This window comes from Lathyrus oleraceus, chromosome 7 (genome assembly GCF_024323335.1).
Source record: "Lathyrus oleraceus cultivar Zhongwan6 chromosome 7, CAAS_Psat_ZW6_1.0, whole genome shotgun sequence".
Classification (NCBI taxonomy): Eukaryota; Viridiplantae; Streptophyta; class Magnoliopsida; order Fabales; family Fabaceae; genus Lathyrus; species Lathyrus oleraceus.
In genome coordinates this window covers 162,066,520-162,085,594 of record NC_066585.1, presented here as the reverse complement: position 1 = coordinate 162,085,594, position 19,075 = coordinate 162,066,520, and the positions used below count along the sequence as shown (strand labels likewise).

General features: G+C 36.4%; 2 protein-coding genes across 2 annotated transcripts in view; one reads left to right on the top strand and one right to left on the bottom strand.

Annotated features, from left to right (window-relative positions):
• Positions 1-220: 220 nt before the first annotated feature.
• The window catches only part of LOC127108508 (berberine bridge enzyme-like 13), a 37,816-nt gene continuing 18,961 nt past the window's right edge, over positions 221-19,075 (top strand). Inside the window, exon 1 of the mRNA XM_051045987.1 lies at positions 221-1,202. Within this exon, the coding sequence (XP_050901944.1) occupies positions 221-1,202 (982 nt within the window). The remainder of the gene's footprint in view (positions 1,203-19,075) is intronic.
• Positions 2,113-19,075, bottom strand: part of LOC127108509 (dihydroceramide fatty acyl 2-hydroxylase FAH1) — a 39,259-nt gene continuing 22,296 nt past the window's right edge. The window contains exon 5 of the mRNA XM_051045989.1: positions 2,113-2,280. Coding sequence (XP_050901946.1) covers positions 2,128-2,280 — 153 coding nt within the window. The 3' untranslated portion in view covers positions 2,113-2,127. The remainder of the gene's footprint in view (positions 2,281-19,075) is intronic.

Sequence of the window (19,075 nt, the reverse complement as noted above, 5' to 3'; positions counted from 1 at the left end):
TTTAATTTAAATACTATTCTACGTGCTATAAATTCAGAGGACAAAATTTCAACATAGTTATAAGCCTTCAAAAAAAAATTCTTTCTATTATTACTCATTAGAGTAATTTGATTTTTCCATATTTATCTTTTTGCTAAATATGTCCTCAACTACTAACATAGAACTAACACATTAACAAGCTAGAGAAACATTTTATCACAACACAAGAGAAAAAGAAAACATGCATCCTATGATGTCCCTCTTAGCAACTTTTGTTGTTCTGTTACATGTTGCACTCTTACATGTTGCACTTGAAAAAACTTTCAATAATTGTTTATCACTTCATTCAAATTCTTCAAACCAATTTCCATCTGCAATCTACTCCTCTACCAATAAGTCCTACACTTCAATCCTTGAATCCACTGCTCAAAATCTAAGGTATTTGTTGCCTTCCGTGCCGAAACCAGTTTTCGTATTCACTCCATTCCACGACTCACAGGTTCAAGCAGCTGTAATATGTGCAAAACAGCATGGTATTCATATGAGAGTGCGCAGCGGAGGGCACGATTATGAAGGACTTTCTTTCGTTTCCCTTATTGAGAAACCGTTCATGATCTTAGACCTGGTTAAACTGCGCGAAATCAATGTTGATATTCCACATAACACCGCTTGGATTCAAGCCGGTGCGACTATTGGTGAAGTCTATTACAGAATTTCGGAGAAAAGTGCAGTCCATGGTTTCCCTGCAGGCCTTTGTACATCCTTAAGTATCCGCGGCCACATTACCGGGGGTGCTTACGGTTCTATGATGAGAAAGTATGGCCTCGGTGTTGACAACGTCGTCGACGCTCGAATTGTCGATGCTAACGGAAAAATTCTCGACAGAAAAGCAATGGGAGAAGACTTATTTAGGGCCATAAGAGGAGGTGGAGGAGGAAGCTTCGGAGTTATTCTCTGGTGGAATATCAAGTTGGTTCCTGTGCCACAAACTGTGACGGTTTTCACCGTAAAAAAAAGCCTAGAACAAGGAGGAAACAAACTTCTCCATAGATGGCAACAAGTAGCACCGAATATCGATGAGAATCTTTTCATCAGAGTCATGATTCAGCCAGGAAATAGTACTGTTCCAGGTCAAAGAACAGTAACTACTTCTTACAATGCTCTATTTCTCGGTGAAGCTAATAAACTTCTCAGAGTTATGAAACACAGTTTTTCAGAATTAGGTTTAACAGAAAAGGATTGCTTGGAAACCAGTTGGATCAAATCGGTTCTTTATATAGCTGGATATCCAAATGAAACACCTCCAGAAATTCTGCTCCAAGGAAAACCAACATCCAAGGCTTACTTCAAAGCAAAGTCAGATTTTGTAAGACAAGTGATTCCCGAAAATTCCCTCAATTCTTTATGGAAAAAATTTCTTCAGGAGGATGGGCCTTTAATGATTTGGAACCCCTATGGAGGAGAGATGAGTAAGATTGCTGAGTCAGCAACACCTTTCGCTCACAGAAAGGGGACACTTTATAAAATTCAGTATGTAACAGGATGGATTGATGGAGAAAAGAATATGGCAAAACATATGAGGTGGATGAGGAAATTTTACGCATTTATGACACCATATGCATCAAAACATCCGAGGGAAAACTATGTGAGCTATAGAGATTTGGATATAGGGATGAACAGCAAGAATAGTACAAGCTTTTCACTTGCTTCTTCTTGGGGTTATAGGTATTTTAAGGGTAACTTCAACAGGTTAGTAAAGGTGAAAACTGAAGTTGATCCATCTAATTTCTTTAGGCATGAGCAGAGTATCCCTCCAATGCCAATAGATAAGTAAGAAGAAGAAAAGATCAAAGGGCTAGTTATGGTTAGGATTCTAGATCAAATTTCCAATGTTACAAATATGGGTTAAGTTAAATGTGTTTAGAAGTTGAGTTATTATTAGGTGAAGAATAAGGATTGTATGCATATGTGGATGTTCATATATTTCCTTTCATACTATCAAACGTTATGCTTAACAATGGCAGTGGCAGTGGCAGTAGAATGTTGTAGAGTAGGAAGAAGTTAAAAGAGAAAGAATTGTGCACAGGCAACAGAGTTTAGAGAAGAATCACAAATTGATTGTTGCCACATTTAAAGAAGGGAAAGTGGTTATACCTTGAGACTACGGGGAACATCACTCTTCGGTTGGCCATGATGCAAGTAGTAATGTGTGCAATCATACATCACATAGCCCAACAAAATGCCTCCAAACACAGCAGGAGCAACTAAAGGAGTGGATACAAGCTTCACTATGGACCAGATCTGGACATTGCAGACAAAATTCTAACTTAAATGCATGGAACCTCTTTTTACAGGCATACATGGAAATCACTAAGCTTCAATAAATTTCACCAAAATCACATAATAGATGTAATCAATCATTTTGTAAGACGTCAAGAAGTTTTTGCCTATGTTAAAAAGAAAGCTACAACTACAAACTTAATATGGATGGAGAAGTTAAGCAAACGTATCATTTTTTACGTTTACCAGAGCTCGTATCAAAGGATTGTGAGGGGGTATCCTATAAACATGTCCTTAAACAATTTATGGCGGAGGTATAGGGGAAAAGACCTCTTCAAACATAAAACCAATATTATTTCATGTTTAATGAGATACTGTCAACAACTTTTCTATAGGAGATATCCTATTAGTAACTATTAGTAATTACTAGGGTATCTTAACTTCTGCATTTGATCAAATTTGAGTATGATTTTTATTATTCTCTTCTTCTTCGTTTTTTTTTTAAATTAATGGGATGGTTTGCGTCCATTTTATTTATGATTTATGTCCATTTTATTTATGATTTTTATAAATTTTCATCATTTCAAATCTATCTCATAATTAATCATGAATCATTTAAAGTACTTTGGATTGATGCATAAGTTTGTCCTAAGTACTAATGAAGTATTGATTTATGTAATGGATCACTCGCCTAACCTTTTTGTTTGATTAATTCTATTTATTTATTTTGTGTGGCATAGTTTTAGGATAATGATTTACATAACATTTCTCTAGCATGTATTAACACAAACATTATTATTGACCGGACTCAGATAGTTGTGATTTCTATATAAGTCCAATTACGATTGTTTATCATAACGCTAAATTTGTCTCGAAAGTAAATCATTTTCATAAATGAGATTGTAAGTCTCATATTCCTCATGGTATTGTGTGAAAGATATTGTTCCCTTTTCATTTATGAGAGATAATGAGATACTTGGTGATTTTATCCAAATTAGAGCCTTACTCATAAGTGATGTAGAGGTCCATATTTTCATACTTGTGGGTGAATAGTTGAGTGTTCTCAAAAAAAAAAATGACAAATCATCTTCTCTTTTTTATCACTAACATCACTTACTAACATTTTATTGGATTTGACTTTACTTTAATGTCATTTATCTTATGTTCTTTATCCTTTTGTCATTTACTTTATGTTTTTATTTTATTTATGTTTATGCTATTTTTCCTTTGTCAATTTGGACTTCTTTTTTTAAGAAATTAATAAAGGAAAAACCGCTAAAAAATTTGGTTCTCTTGATTCATGGACTTGTGGTTACTATCCTTAGCATTGTTGTGGAGTTATGGACTTATAATTATGACCTTGACCTTTCCTTTGAGAGTTTGTGATTTGAGACCTTGGGATTCATCTGGTACCTTTGACTTTGGACTTCTTTTGAAGACTTGGTTTGATTATCATGGTTTCATCTGGTACATGATTTATTCTTTCCTTATCTGACTTGCTTGAGACTTAATCCAAATGAGGGAATTCTTGATTGACTTATGTCATGAAGCTTGTTTTCTCTTGGTTAGATCTTTCCTCCATAACTTTTACTTTTTATGCTCTAGGATAGTCTCTTCTTCTCATCCCCTTCTTTAATTTTCAAAATCTTCTCTCTATTTCAAAAAAAATCTTGTTTTCAAGCTTGAACCATTTTCTCAATAAACATTGACTCTTGTCAAGTGATTTTCAAAACATTTTTCTTAATAAATGTTAATACATCTTAAGCATATCCAAACAAATTTCAAAAGACTTAAAAAATTGCATAAACTCATTCAAATTATTTTGTGCCCTTTGTGCATTTTTTCTGTTAAAATTTTTTCTCAAAGTTTAGACGCGAGCCATTTTCATGGTTGAGATATAATTCTCCTATCCCCATAGTGTTGATGATAATTCTTTTCCACCTAAGAGAGCTAGTGACATACTTGTTGATCTTTATCTAAGTTTGAGTCATTCTTTGTGGTGATGTAAAATTCTCATACTTATGGGTGACTAGTTAAGTGTTCTTCTTAAAATGACAAAATGTATTTTCATTAAAATGAATCGAAACAAATATTTTTGTTATTTTTACCATGAACTATGAGGTTTTGATCTTCCATTGCACTTTGTTGGTACGTAGACATAAGACTCAAAGTCTTAGCAAACACAAAAATTATAAAAAAACATTTCTTTTCTCATCTCCCCAATCATTTCCAAACAACGTCATTTTAAGACAAAATACATAGATTTTCAAAGAGGTTCCTATAAAGTATTGTCATACCCTAATTTTTTATCCTAAGATCCCACATATCATTTGAATTTTTGCATACAAGAAAAGTCACATTTTTTATCATTCCCTTTTATCCATCTTTGGGTTTGCTTCTTGCAGGGATCACCAAACACCTCCTTGTTTTACCTTTGTGTTTATTTGATTTATTTATTATCAAACCACTAATAAAAATATCAAAAACATGTCTTGTTTCCTTTTAGTTTGTTGTACAAAATAGGACTCCTCAAAATCAATAGCATCTCAAAGTCTTGTGGCTTACTTCTCAAGAAAAGTCAAAGGTTCATATGTTTATTTCCATGCCTTCTTCAACAAGCAACTTCAAGCTTTGAGCAATTTAATCAAGAGGAAGTCAAGTAAAACTTATTTTGATTTCATATGATCACTAATGTTCTTTGGAATTCAAGGAAAGTCCAAATACACAAGTTTGTTTCAAGTGGTTTGACCAAAAAGTAAACATTTTGAAGTTAAAGTTCCAAGGATCACAACTCTTTCAATTCTCAACACTTTTGAATTCTCATTTTTGTATATGACTCTTCTCAACGTCCTTTACAACTTCTCTTTACATGACAAGAGCCAATTAACCTTAGAGGATCACAAACTTTGGAGACATTATAGATCATTTGTGAAATTTGACCTATTTTCAAGTGACTTTTCCCCAACTTTCAAAGATCATAACTTCTTCATTTTTCAACATATGGGACTGATTATTTTTGCACAATGTCATTTGTGATTCCATGTACAAGTTTTCTTCAAGGACCAAGGTCAAAATATGCTTGGAAGGTCATGTAATTCATTGGGACATTATAGGTCATTTTCAACCATGAAGCACTCAAACTTTTCTAAGTTATGTGATCAGTATTTTATGCCAACTTCAACATGCTATAACTTTGTGCTCAAACATCCAAATGCAACCTTTCTTGGCACATTGTAATCTTGGTCATGATGTCAACACATTGCAAAAAGAATAGGATCAAAAAGACTCTTGAGCAGGATGCCCCGTTGAGTTGAACATGGTGACTTGGAACGGAAGAAATCAACATTGCCCAAAATTTGATCACGAATAATCCCAATTCCAAGCCAAATTAGCAAGTGTTTTGGTCCTAAACATATTTTAACAAGCCTCCATAAGTTAATTGACACTTAAAATGCATCATTTGGCTGAGTTTTGATGAGTTTCAAGTCACATTTTTCATACACTTGGATCAAATTCGTTTTGCACGAATTCTGCGTAATTCCACACGTATTTGGATCCAAACACATTCCATATAGAGAGAGAGGAAGCTATTTCCTTCATTTGCAAGCTTTGGAGAGCCAAGAAACCCATGCTGAAACTTGAATTTTTTCCAGAAAATTCAACTATCGTGTTTTGAGTTTCAGTTTGTTTCAATCTAATTTCTTGATTCCATTAGCTCCATCGAGATCCTGTGAAACTTTTGCAATAATTCCCAAGCTCTGAGACCTCCTGAAGTGCTCTAACCAGATCGAGTTTCATCGACTTCTGATCACCATCTGGATAAGGTAGGTCTGAGCATCATTTAAACTCAAATAAGTTACCACAATATAGTCATTCACTCTCTAATATTTTCCTCTAACTTATCTGGAATTGATTGATCTTGTTCATCATTTAATTTAATTTTTTGTGGCTTGCTTGTTTCTGAAACTTCTTTGAAATTCCCTTTGCTTAATTCACATAAATGAATTTGGAGTATGAGGTTGAATTCAGGATGGAAAGAGGATAACAAAGATGGCGGTCTCATTTCTTGAATTTACAAAATGATGAAACTCCAGTGAGAGCTCACCGGAGAAGAAGACCAGAGTTTTCCTCAGGTGGTCTGAGTTTGAACTAGACACGTTGGTATTTTGAAATGTTTTGATTGGTTGAATTTAAATTGGATCCTATGTTTGGCTTGCAGCGTGTTCCATCATGCATCCTGATCTTTGGAGTGTTGGATCAGCCACGTCAATTAATGAGTCCTGATCGAACGCTCCGTGTTTTTTCTTATTATTTTAAATTGCTTTTTCTTTAAAAAATCATAGTAATTTCATTTTTCATCCAAAAAATCACAAAATAATTTCTAAAATTCTCTTTTATTTCGCTTCATCTGATTTTTTATTTTTACACATTTTATTTCATTGATTTCCTATTTTTCATGAATTTTCTCTTTCCTCATTTGTTTTAATTGGTTTAAAAATACTTTTTTGCATTCTAAAATTCTGAAAATTTTATTTCATGTCTCTTATTTTATTTCCAACCTTCCATAATTTTCTTGGCCATTTATTTGGTGTTTTGAAGGACTTTATGAATTTTTCATCTTATTTCTATTTTAAAATTTATTTAAAAATACATTTGATGCATTTTTATGTTATTTAATTGCATTTTATATTTGTGTGACCTTGTGAACTTTTGTTGGCCTTGGATCATAATGGGTTGGACTTCAAGTCTCATCAAACTCAAGGATCTTGGATGTTTATGGGGTGAAAACCCTAATCCACCAAAATGGATGATTGATTTTGATGATGACTTGATCAAACTTTTGGTCCAATTTGGGTGTGACTTCTCTTGATTCCTTCTTCTTCATCTCTTTTTATTCCCTTTGATCAATTGGATGACTTGTGTCCATCTTGTTCATGATGTACGGATTGGTACTTGATGAACTTTCATCATTTCAAATCTACCTTCTAAGTGATCATGAATCATTTAAGGTACTTTGGGTTGATGCATAAGTTCATCATAAGTATCATGAAGTGTGGATTGAAGTAATGGACCTTCCTCCTAGCCTTTGTGTTTGATCATTCCCTTTCTTATTTTCTTGTGTGGCATGGCTTTGGGAGGATGATTTACATATCATTTATCTAGCATGTATTAACACAAATATTATTATTGACCGGCCTTAGATAGTTGTGACTTCTACATAAGTCCAATTACGGTTGCTTTAAATAGTGCTAAATTTGTCCCAAAAGAAAAGGAATTTTTACAAGTGAGATTGTAAGTCTCATATTCATCATGGTATTGTGTGAACATATTGCTCATGTTCCATTTGTGAGAGCTACTGGAATATTTTTTGATTTTATCCAAGTTGGAGCCCTTCTCATAAATGATGTATAGGTTCATATTTTCATGCTTGTGAGTGGATAGTTAAGTGTTTTTCCAAAAAATGACCAAAAACATCTTTTCATTTTCACTAACATCTTTTACTAATTCTTCATTTGTATTAACTTCTATTTTAATGTCATTTACTTTATGCATTTATTTTATGTCATTTACTTTATACTTTATGTCTAGCATTACATATCATATTGTTTGTGATTATGTCATTATTGTTCTTTGTCCATTTAGACCTTTCCTTTATATCATTGTAAAAAAGTTACTAATAAGAAAAAACCCTAAAAAGGACCTTGTTTTTCCTAACTCATGGACTTGTGGTTACTATCATTGGCATCATTGTGGAGTTGTGGACTTAGAATTAGGATGTATACCTTTGCTTTGGGACTTGTGATTTGAGACCTTGGAATTCATCTGATACCTATGACTTTGGACTTCTTTGTGAAGACTTGGCTTGGTTATTTTAGTTTCATATGGTACATGGATTATTATTGGCTTATTTTGGCTTGTTTGAGGCTTAATCCAAAGGAGGGAATTCTTGCTTGAACCATGTCATAAATCTTGCTATATCTTGGTTAGATCTTTCCTCCTTAGCTTTTACTTTATGCTTTAGGATAGTCTCTTCTTCTCCCTCTTTTCAAAAATCGTCTTGATTTCAAACTTGAACCACTTTCTCAATAAACCTTGACTTTTGTCAAGTGATTTTCAAAACTTTTTTTTCTTAACAAATGTTAATCCATCTTAAGCATACTTAGACCAATTTCAAAAGACTAAAGAAATGCCTAACTCATTCAAACCTTTTTCACCCTTGTGCATTTTTCCTTTTAAAACTTTTCTCAAGGCATTAGACATAAGTCATTTCCATATTTGAGTTATAATTCCCCTATCTCCATAGTATTGATGATAATTCTTTTCCATTTGTGAGAGCTAGTGGCATACTTGTTGATCCTTATATAAGTTGGAGTCCCTCTCATGATGATGCAAAGTTCTCATATTTGTGGGTGACTAGTTGAGTATTATCCTAAAAATGACAAAATATATTTCCCATAAAAAATGAATCAAAACAAAGTCACCTTTGTTATGTTTACCATGAACTATGAGGTTTTGATCCTCCATTGCACTTTGTTGGTACGTAGGCATAAGACTTCAAAAGTCTTGGCAAAGACAAAAATAAAGAAAATGTGCTTCTTTTCCCACCTCTCCAATTTTTTAACAAACAACACCTTTTTCAAACCAAAATGTACATATTTCCAAAGAGGTTTCCATGGAGTACCATGATGTTTAGGGTGCTAATACATTCCCTTTGCATAACTAACCCCCGGACCCTTATTCTCTTTTATTAGTTTTATTTCAAAACTTCTTTGGGTTTTGTTTGTACTTTTTCCCTTTTCCTTTGAAAATAATAAAAGTGTGGTGGCGACTCTTGCTTTGCGAGTTAAGTTAATCAATAACTTAATCTCAAAAAATTTACCACTACAGAAAAGTGGCGACTCTGCTGGAGAGTAGTCCCTAGTGAGTTAAGCCCATCTTTGTTTTAGTGTATATATTATATTTGTTGTTGTTTGTTATTGTTTGTTGTTGTTTGTTCTATATGGTGTTTGGTGGTCTTTGTATGGTGAGATAAGTCATATACCCGGACTTGAGAGATCTTATTATAAGAGGATGGTATAGTCATGTTTGGCTTACGTGGAGTTAATCCTTAATAAGCTGACTTGAGATCCCTCACTCAGTGCAGGCCCCTTTGGGATTATTGATGTCACACGAGTAGTCGTAGTTGGCATTACTTTTTCCGACCTGGGAGCCCGGGAAGCTTAGGACAATAGAACCCTTAACCCATCTTGGCCTTTTAGGGCGTAGTGCGATGGTTATTCACGTGTAGACTTGACTTAGTTGTTACGTGATACTACACTCGGACGAGTTTCTCTTGAGAATATTATTGGTTGACGAGTAGTCGTATAAATCGCCAATATCCAAAAGATGGAATTACAACTCTGGGAACTTTTTAGAACCTTGTTCTACAGGTGATTATACCCTTAGTACAAACATTATGGGTTGGCTCTTACCCTTGGGTCCATGCTCGTGACTCTGAACCTTTGGACCTTGTTTGTGTGCTTTGTATGATCTTGTTTGTGATTGTTGCATCATGCACTCATGGAATTCATAGGAATTTTACTCAATTTTCAAGGAACTTAGAGACTCTTATTGCAAACATCACAGATATTTTGATCATTGATAGTGGAAGGAGGAATACTCGGAAATACAGTTTCAGATGTCCCGATCTCATGGAATTGAGGAAGCTAGCATCTTTCATGGATGATCCTAAGGGTTTAAGAGACCATTTTGGAAGAATTTTATCTGTGTTATCTACTGATGTTGAGGATGGTCTTATTTGTACTTTGATTCAGTTCTATGATCATGTTTATCGGTGCTTCACTTTCTCTGATTATCAATTGTTGCCTACCATGGAGGAGTATGCTTATCTTTTGGATATACTTGTTTCTGATAGAGTTCTTTTTAGTGAGGTGGAAGGAATTCTTGAATCTCGGGTTATTGTCGAAGCCATTCATCTAAGGAAGTCTGACATAGATGTCAATCTCACTATCAAAGAGGGTACCAGAGAGTTGACTTTGAATTTTCTATTTGAAAAAGCTTTTTCTTTTGCTAATGCTAATAGCATGGTAGCATTCAAGACTGTTCTTGCCTTACTCATCTATGGTTTGGTCTTGTTTCCTAACATTGACAATTTTGTTGATGTTAATGCTATAAGGATATTTTTGATTAGGAATCTGGTTCCAACTTTGCTCGGTGATACTTATTTCTCCATTCATCATAGGACTTCTAAAGGGGGTGGAACTATTGTCTGTTGTGTGTCATTACTGTACAAGTGGTTTATTTTGCCTTGTCACGGTCTCCTATCTTCACAGAAAACAAGGATTGTTTAAGGTGGTCTCAAAGACCTATGTCTCTCACCAATCATGACATAGCTTGGTATTCTTCTATTTACGATGACATCGAGATTATTGATAGTTGTGGGGAGTTCTCTAATGTGCCTCTTCTTGGTACACCGGGGGCAACCAACTACAATTCAGCTTTGGCAAGACGTCAACTCGGGTTCACTATGAAGGACAAACCTAATAACACTTTGTTATAAGGTTTATTTTTCAAAGAAGGGAAGGACACTCAAGGGTTGAAAGCTAGGATAGTGCATGCTTGGCACAATATTCATAGGAAAAGTAAAGGTGAGATTAGATTGAGGAATTGTGTAGCTTTGGAACCTTACACTAGTTGGGTGAAGAAGAGAGCAAACGAATTCAAGATGCCATATGCTTATGAAAGACCTATGTCCTTAGTAATGGTCAAATATCCCACTATTAAAGGCATAGAGGAGTTGCAAGAGGATTTGGATAGGATGAAGCAAGAGAGGGGTGATTGGGAAGATAAATTTCACACCTCACACCTTGAGAAAGTAGAATTGTAGAAGCAGCTAAAGGAAAAGGAAGAACTTATAGAATTACTCGAGCAACGTGTTATGAAGAGATCTAGAGGCCAATAGGATGTATTTTCCCCTACCAGTTTGCCATCTACTCATCTTCCTACTTCCGGCGTTTGGAAAGGCATTGTAAACCAGCTCGTGATAGAGAAGGATGGTATGAAAATTAGCTACGAAAGAGAGATTAAAAGACTTCACAAGAAGATTCAGCTTGGAGTCAGGTCATCATCGGACATGATTCCATAGATCTAGTTTCCTTCTGTTTATGATCATTGAAACTGTATTTCTTATTGTAATCCTTTATGTTATTAATAAAATAAGATTTTTAGCACATTGAAATGTATTGTTCTTATGTTTGCAACTTATGCCTTAAAGTTCCTTGTAAAATAACATTCGCATTTGCATATCATGCATCATGTTGCATATTGGTCTTGCTTTGAGCCAGTTCGTCAGGGGTCTTATTTCTTTCTTGGTCTTCATTCAGACAAGTTGTCTCACTGGTACAATACTCGAACTAATCATTTGAAGAAGATGGACCACCTAGAGCAAGAGAATCGGGAACTCTGTGAAGAGGTGACTACTTCGAAGGACGGTTATGAGAGGATTACTGCTATGATGGAAGCTTTGGCGGAGGCTTAGAGTCAGCCTCCACCTCCTCCTCCTCAGACTCCTCTTTAGAGGATCGTGATTTCTAATATTGTCTCTACGCCCATCTCAGTGGCTCCCATCAGTGCTCTGCAAGACCACGTGCCTTCTGGTTTCCCTTGGGGCATGCCTCCTAACTTTGTGTCTGAAGGGTACCAACCTGTTGCTGAAGTTCCAGTGGCTCAACCTGTGATGTTAGTACCACCTCATGTAGTTCATGTTGTTCCTTATGTCGAAGAACCTATTTTTCATGTTGACCAAAGCGAGACTGTTGGTGTTTACGAAAGAATGGACGAGTTTCAAGATAAATTTTAGGCTATGCAGAAAGAGATTCAGGCTTTGAGGGGGAAATATTTGTTCGGGAAGAATACTCATGATTTGTGTTTGGTTCCTAATATGAAGATTCCGCATAAGTTCAAGGTTCCGGATTTCGAAAAGTAAAAAGGAAACTATTATCCTCTGAGTCACCTGGTCATGTACGCTCGTAAGATGTCGACTCAAATTGACAATCATCAATTTCTGATCCACTACCTTTAAGAGAGTTTGACTGGGGCTGCTCTGGAGTGGTATATTGGGCTCGACAGTACTCAGATCCGAATGTTCAATGACCTAGGTGAGGCTTTTGTTTGCCAGTACAAATATAACATCGACATGGCACCGGGCAGGGATCAACTCCGTGCTATGTCCCACAAGGAAAAAGAGACCTTCAAGGAATACGCACAGAGGTGGCACGAGATCACTACACAAGTTAGTTCTTCATTGGAGGAAAAGGAAATGACAATGCTGTTTTTGAAGACGTTGAGTTCGTTCTATTACGACTGGATGGTAGCTAGTGCGCCTAGTGACTTAACTAAAATGGTGAATATGGGTTTGAGGTTAGAAGAAGGTGTCTGTGAAGGATAGTTGAAAGAAGGTAATTCATCTGATGATTCCAAAAAAGTATGGGAATGGTTTACCCAAGAAGAAGGAACATGATGCAAACGATATCTCGCAAGAGAGACGCAGAAGACTTCTGAGGAACAGTCAACGTCATCAGCATGTGGCGTCTATAACTCCAATTATTAATTTTGCTTCATTTGTTCAAGAAGCGCCAAGTTATCAACCGTGTTTCCACCAACGTATAAATAAATAGAATTGTTCCTAGAGGCCTGTACAATTTGACCCAATTCTAATGACTTATGCAAAGTTGTTTCCTGCTTTAATTCAGAAGAATTTGGTGCAAACAAGAACTCCACCAGCTGTTCCAAAAGAGCTTTCGTGGTGGTATAAAGCCGACCAACATTGTGCATTCCACCAAGCAGCATCTGGCCATGATATTGAGAATTTTTTCTCCTTGAGGGTTGAGGTAAGAAGGTTAATGCAAAGTGGTATTTTGTCATTTGAAGATTCTAATCCCAATATACAAGATAATTTGTTGCACAAACATGGCAATGCAACTGTGAATATGGTCGAAGGATGTCATGGGAAGTACCGAGTCTTTAACATCAATCTGATCAGAAGATCCTTAGTTGAAATGCATGCAACTTTATGTGAATTGAGCTATTACGAGCATGACCATGCTTCTTGTCAAGTTTGTTCTGGAGATCCCTGAGGATATGTTGTTGTGAAAAAAGACTTGCAAGAGATGTTGGATCAGAATCTTATTTAAGTTACAAGGGATAAAATAAAGATGAGCATGAGGTGAACGTCATACTTTCCCGTTTTAATTTCCCAGAACCAGTTGTGATTGCATTTGATGGTCAAAAGATTATTGTTTCTCTGTTAGTTACTCGTTTGGTGGGTCCTACGTCTTATGAGTCTGAAAAAGTTGTGCCTTACAAGTATAATGCTATTGTGGTAGAAGACGGCAAAGAAGTGCTTATTCTTGCTTTTCCATCCCTTGTGAACATCGCTGATGTAAGTGGTGTGACCTGAAGTGGTCGGATATTCGTTATTGTAGCTCTTAAGAGGGATGAAGATGTGGTGATAGAGAAATCAAGTTCAGAGAAAACTCACGTTGTTCAAGACGGCCAATCCAGTATTGTGAATCAGAATGTTGAATACATGTCATACTTTGTCCAAGATGTCATACCCCAATTTTGTCCGGGCATATTTAAATTTTCGTAGAATTGATTTCATTTTCATTTTTGCATCATATGCATAGCATGACATACATTGCATCATGAATAATACCTAAAATGTCAGTCAAAATAAATTTATTGAGAATACATACCAATCAGTTGAATCATTTCTCAAGAACAGGCAAAATCAGCAGTGACTGTTTCGGTTATATCTTGACCCGCCTGAGCCTTTTAATCGGTGCAAATTTATTTCAGAATTTCGAAGAAACACTGTATTTTTCAATAAGTATATTGTGGGCTGACCATTTTAGTGTGATCGATTTAATTTTCCAAACAAATTTATACTCGGTTTCTATTTCTAACTGACCAATAATCTTTGGTTTAGTTATTTAATTAAAACAATTAAAAGTTATTTAAATCAAATATTAGTTAGATTTTTCTTTTATGATTTTATTTTTCTTAAATAAATAACAAGTATAAAAATAAAATATATTTTACATTGGATTCTCAACCCTCTTTCACCACGTGTCTCACACTCTCCTTCTCACTAAAGACCCTCACGTCTCTCTCACATACACTAACAAACTCGCCCATTTAATATCTCCATATCCCCATACCCACTCGGACGCGTCCCCTCACTCTCCTTACCTCACGCTCCCTCACAACAATTCCTCACAAAAAATCTCTCGTCTCTCTCTCTGCAAACCTAAAGAGAGAAGGAGAAAACCCTCCTCCATCCCAAAAACCGTCTCACGCCACCAACAACCTTCTCTACCGTCCAAATCCACAATCCACCGTGTGAAACCTTCCATCCTTCTCACAAACCCCTCACTCTCTCTCTCACGCTCCAACGAGTCCACCCTCACCGCCAACACCTTCGTTCACCTTTCACCACCACTTCACCCAAGGACCGCCACCATCGTCCTTCAAATCGCCTACCAACCACCGTCAAAACCTCATCTCTCCGCCGTCTACCACCAACACCACCATCAAATATACCTCCGTTCACTCTTCCTTCCACCTCCTAAACTGAATCAACTTCACTACAACAAATCCAAACCACCTATCATACTCCAACACCACAAAACCCTCTGTCGAAACTTTCTACCACCCACATTCTGATCCACTTCTTCCATCACCGACGACACTTCAAAAATCACAACCTTCACTCAAACAACAAATCCCATCACAAGCCTCGCTCAACAGCCACCGAATCTCCACCCACAACCCCTCAACAACACGACGCCGCCGCTTAATCTACCACCGATTCACCCTAACCTTCGCGACGCCTTCACCGGCGAAACCCTCTCCAACCATCTTCCACCACGAATCCACAGCTCCCACCATCGGAATTTCCATTTCAAACACACATCTCCACCGGCACAGAAAATCCAACCGGAACCTCTTCCTTCCATTAATGTGTCATCTTTGAAAAGAAATTAACGGTTTCAGTTTCGGCTTTACGTCGTCACACCGCCTAAGGATCGATGGTTTGCTCTTTGGACTGGTGAAAGAAGAAGGCAAGCGGTAGCCGGAATCACCGGACCCAACCAACAACGGGGGTGACGCGAGAAAGGCTGGTAGTCCTGTTTTCAACACAGCAAAAGCAATTTTGTTGTGGGTGAATATCTATTACTCCCGACAAGCTTAATACCGGCCAACATTGCACTTATTGGGTAATACTCCGACTCTGAATTTCTGCTTAAAATTATGCTGTATGTAAAGCCAATTCGTGTTGTAAATAAATTTCCGGCTTTCTCATTGAGTTAGGTTTGTTTCATTATTATACAGGGTTTAATGTGAATATGCCTTACTGTGTGGTGTTAAAGTTTTTTTTCTATTATTAATACTAGGATGGATTTTTTACTTGAATCAATTTTATTAAGGTTAAATTTGTGTGTGTTTGAATGAAGATGGTAAACGTATGAGTGAGCATATGTTGGATGGTGCTGTAATTTCAAAAAGATGTTTCAGAAAATTATTCTGTTTTCGGTTTGCACTGCGGTCACCATTTGATGCAGTTGTATTGTTGCAGCTTAAATTTCTTACCACTTGCATATGGTTCTAAATTTTAGTTATGTTAAGCCTTAAAATCAACGTTTGAGTGCTTTAAAACTTTGGCATTACCAACTGATATTTATTGATTCCTTAGATTTTGGGTTAAGTATTGGTCATAATACTATTGCTAATTGATTGTCAATTACATTGTGGAGTTTCTTGTTAAAAAAAATTATTATATTGTCAATGGTCTGTGGAATGTTAAGTTATATATAAATGTCAATAACCGACTACATTGCGATGTTGACGACTTTTGGTGATATATCTTGTAAATAAAATAAGGTTGAATTATCGTTTAAAGTTCATTGCGTTAGATCGATTTTTATATGGATTCGACCAATCCATGTCGCTATACCATCAAAGTTTCAATAAATTAATTGTATATTTTCACCGCGTTTCGATCTACATACGACATGCCAATTTCATTGTCGCTATGTACAAACCGGTTTTGGAGCACATTGTGACCAATTCAATTTCATTATCAATCCAAACCAATTTCAAAAAGCACAAATCACATTTCTCGATTCAATGTCGAGTCCATTTTCAAACACCCTTGTAAGTCTATCGCTTTTATGCATCGCCATCAACCTCACATAGCTTACTCTTGGGCTTTCTTACAATGAGACCTATTTGATTATTGATTAATCAAGTAGATGATCGAATCACCATTATTTCATTCATAAACACAAATTTAAATCATTTTTTTTAATCAACTACAAATTCCAAATTCTTTTAATTATTTCTGATAATTAAGGATAGGAGGCGTACGCCTCATTATCTTTCGATTATTCGAATAATTGGCGTACGCCACATTGCTCGAATTCTCGTCATCAAATTAAAAACACAATCGAATAAACTCAAACCACCTATTATAGCAAATCCAATTTCACAAAATAAACTTTCACTCAAACTTCGATAGATAATGGGAGGCGTACGCCTCACCATTCCTTGATTATTTGAATAATTGGCGTACGCCACATTGCTCAAATCATCTTTCGATCAAAACCTACCAATCCAAAATTCAAACTACCTTTCGCAAATCAAATACAATATCTAAAGACATATCTTTTACAATTTAAACCTCGGGTGATAAAAGATGGAAGGCGTTCACCTCGCCATCTCTCGATTATTTGAATAATTGGCGTATGCCATATTGCACAAATTATCGACTTCCGACTAAAACACGCTAAATAAACTTGGATAAGGGGATAGGTGGCGCACGCCTCATTATTCTTTGAATAAGCAAGTAGGAGGCGTACGCCTCACTACCGTGCATATTCAACATCCACAAACAAACTTTCAAAATAATTCGAACGAAAAAGGAATAGAAGGCGGTCGCCTTATGATTCCTCGAAAGAATTGGACGATTGGTGTACACCACATTGCTCAATCTTTCGTCGTTCTTCAAAACATCTCAAACAAATCAAATCTAACTTCTCGCCCCCGTGCGATCGAAACCAAATCAAAAAACACCCAAACACATCAATTCAACTCGTCACCCCCGCGTGACCAAAACTCTTTCAAAAAGAACACTGTCAATCCTTTCTAATGCGCACAACAAACCAGTGCTAGAGCCTCCACCGAGAGTAGACAAGTCAGCGTTTAGCCGTTAGAACGCTGACATACACAATCGTTCATCAAAACAAAACACACCAAATATTCGTAGTAGCCCAAACTACGAATGCTCTGATTTCCTTATTGCACCATAAGGATACGTAGGCAGGAGATTGCTGTATCTTCGTGAGCACACTAATAAAAAACAGTCAAATAGCAAAATCAGACTAAAAGGTTCCCGTTGAGTACAATGGACGTGAGGGGTGCTAATACCTTCCCCTTGCGTAATCGACTCCCGAACCCGAATATGGTTGCGACGACCATTATTCTATTTTCCTAAAGGTTTTCTCCATATTTTCTTATTCCTTCATTGGGATAAATAAAGTTCGGTGGCAACTCTGTTCGAACTAAAATTTTTCCGCGTCCTATCGCGAGGGATCGCATTATCATATTTTCGAGGTGCGACACAAGATATCCGTGTTATCCCTATTTATGAGTTCGGAAGCACATCGAGAAGCTCTGCAGAAGGTCCTAGAGCAGACCTATGTGGACCATGACGTAATAATTGATCAATTTGAAGGCATTATGACCAATATTACCGCATGTAACAGTCTGAGCTTTAGCAATGAAGAACTGCCCAAGCAGGGGAGGAATAAGAATTTTGCCCTGGATATCTCTATGAATTATCAAGAAGATACTATATCCAATGTGTTGGTGGATACTATATCTTCTTTGAATGTTCTACCTATGCCTACAATGTTGAAACTTGCTTACCAAGGTGCTCTTATGAGATTCAGTGGAGTTGCTACGAAGGCCTTTGATGGCTCAAGGAAGACTGTAATTGGGGAGATTGATCTCCCAATAAAGATATGTATGTGCTTATTTTAGACCATTTTTCAAGTGATGGATATTCATCTCGCTTACAATTGTGTCTTAGGACGTTCGTGGATTCATGAGGTTGGGGCAGTTACATCAACCCTACACTAGAAGTTGAAGTTTGTAAAGAATGAGAAGTTAGTGACCATGGGTGGTGAGTAGGCCATGTTGGTGAGTGATCTCTCTTTATTTTCGTACATTGATATCGGAGAAGCTGATGGGATCTTGTTTCAAGCTCTTTCTATTGATAATATTGTTATTAAGAAGAATGGTGAATACATGTCATCCTTAAAAAATGCCCAGTTTGTGGTGGAGAATGGCCAATCTGCTAGATGGGGACAGATTGTTGAGCTTTCCGAGAACAAGAACAGCCGGTTTGGTTTTTCACCTGGCACAACACGAATAGATTTGAAGCGAATTCAGGAAGTGTTTCACAGTGTTGGCTTTATTCATTCCAAAGATCAATCTACGACCATAATCTTAGAAGACGATGAAGAGCAACAAGTGCTAGACTTTGTGACACATGGATCGGTGTGCCAGAATTGGATTGTTGTTCATGTTCCTTCTATTATTCACCTTTCTAAGTAATATGTTTGTTTTTGTTATTTTTAAAATCCTTTCACTATGTCCAAGGTTTAAGTGAATCTATGTGGGCTTTGTTTCAAATTTCATTATCATTAATAAAATGTTATTTCGTTTATCCATATTATGTTTTTCCTTTTTT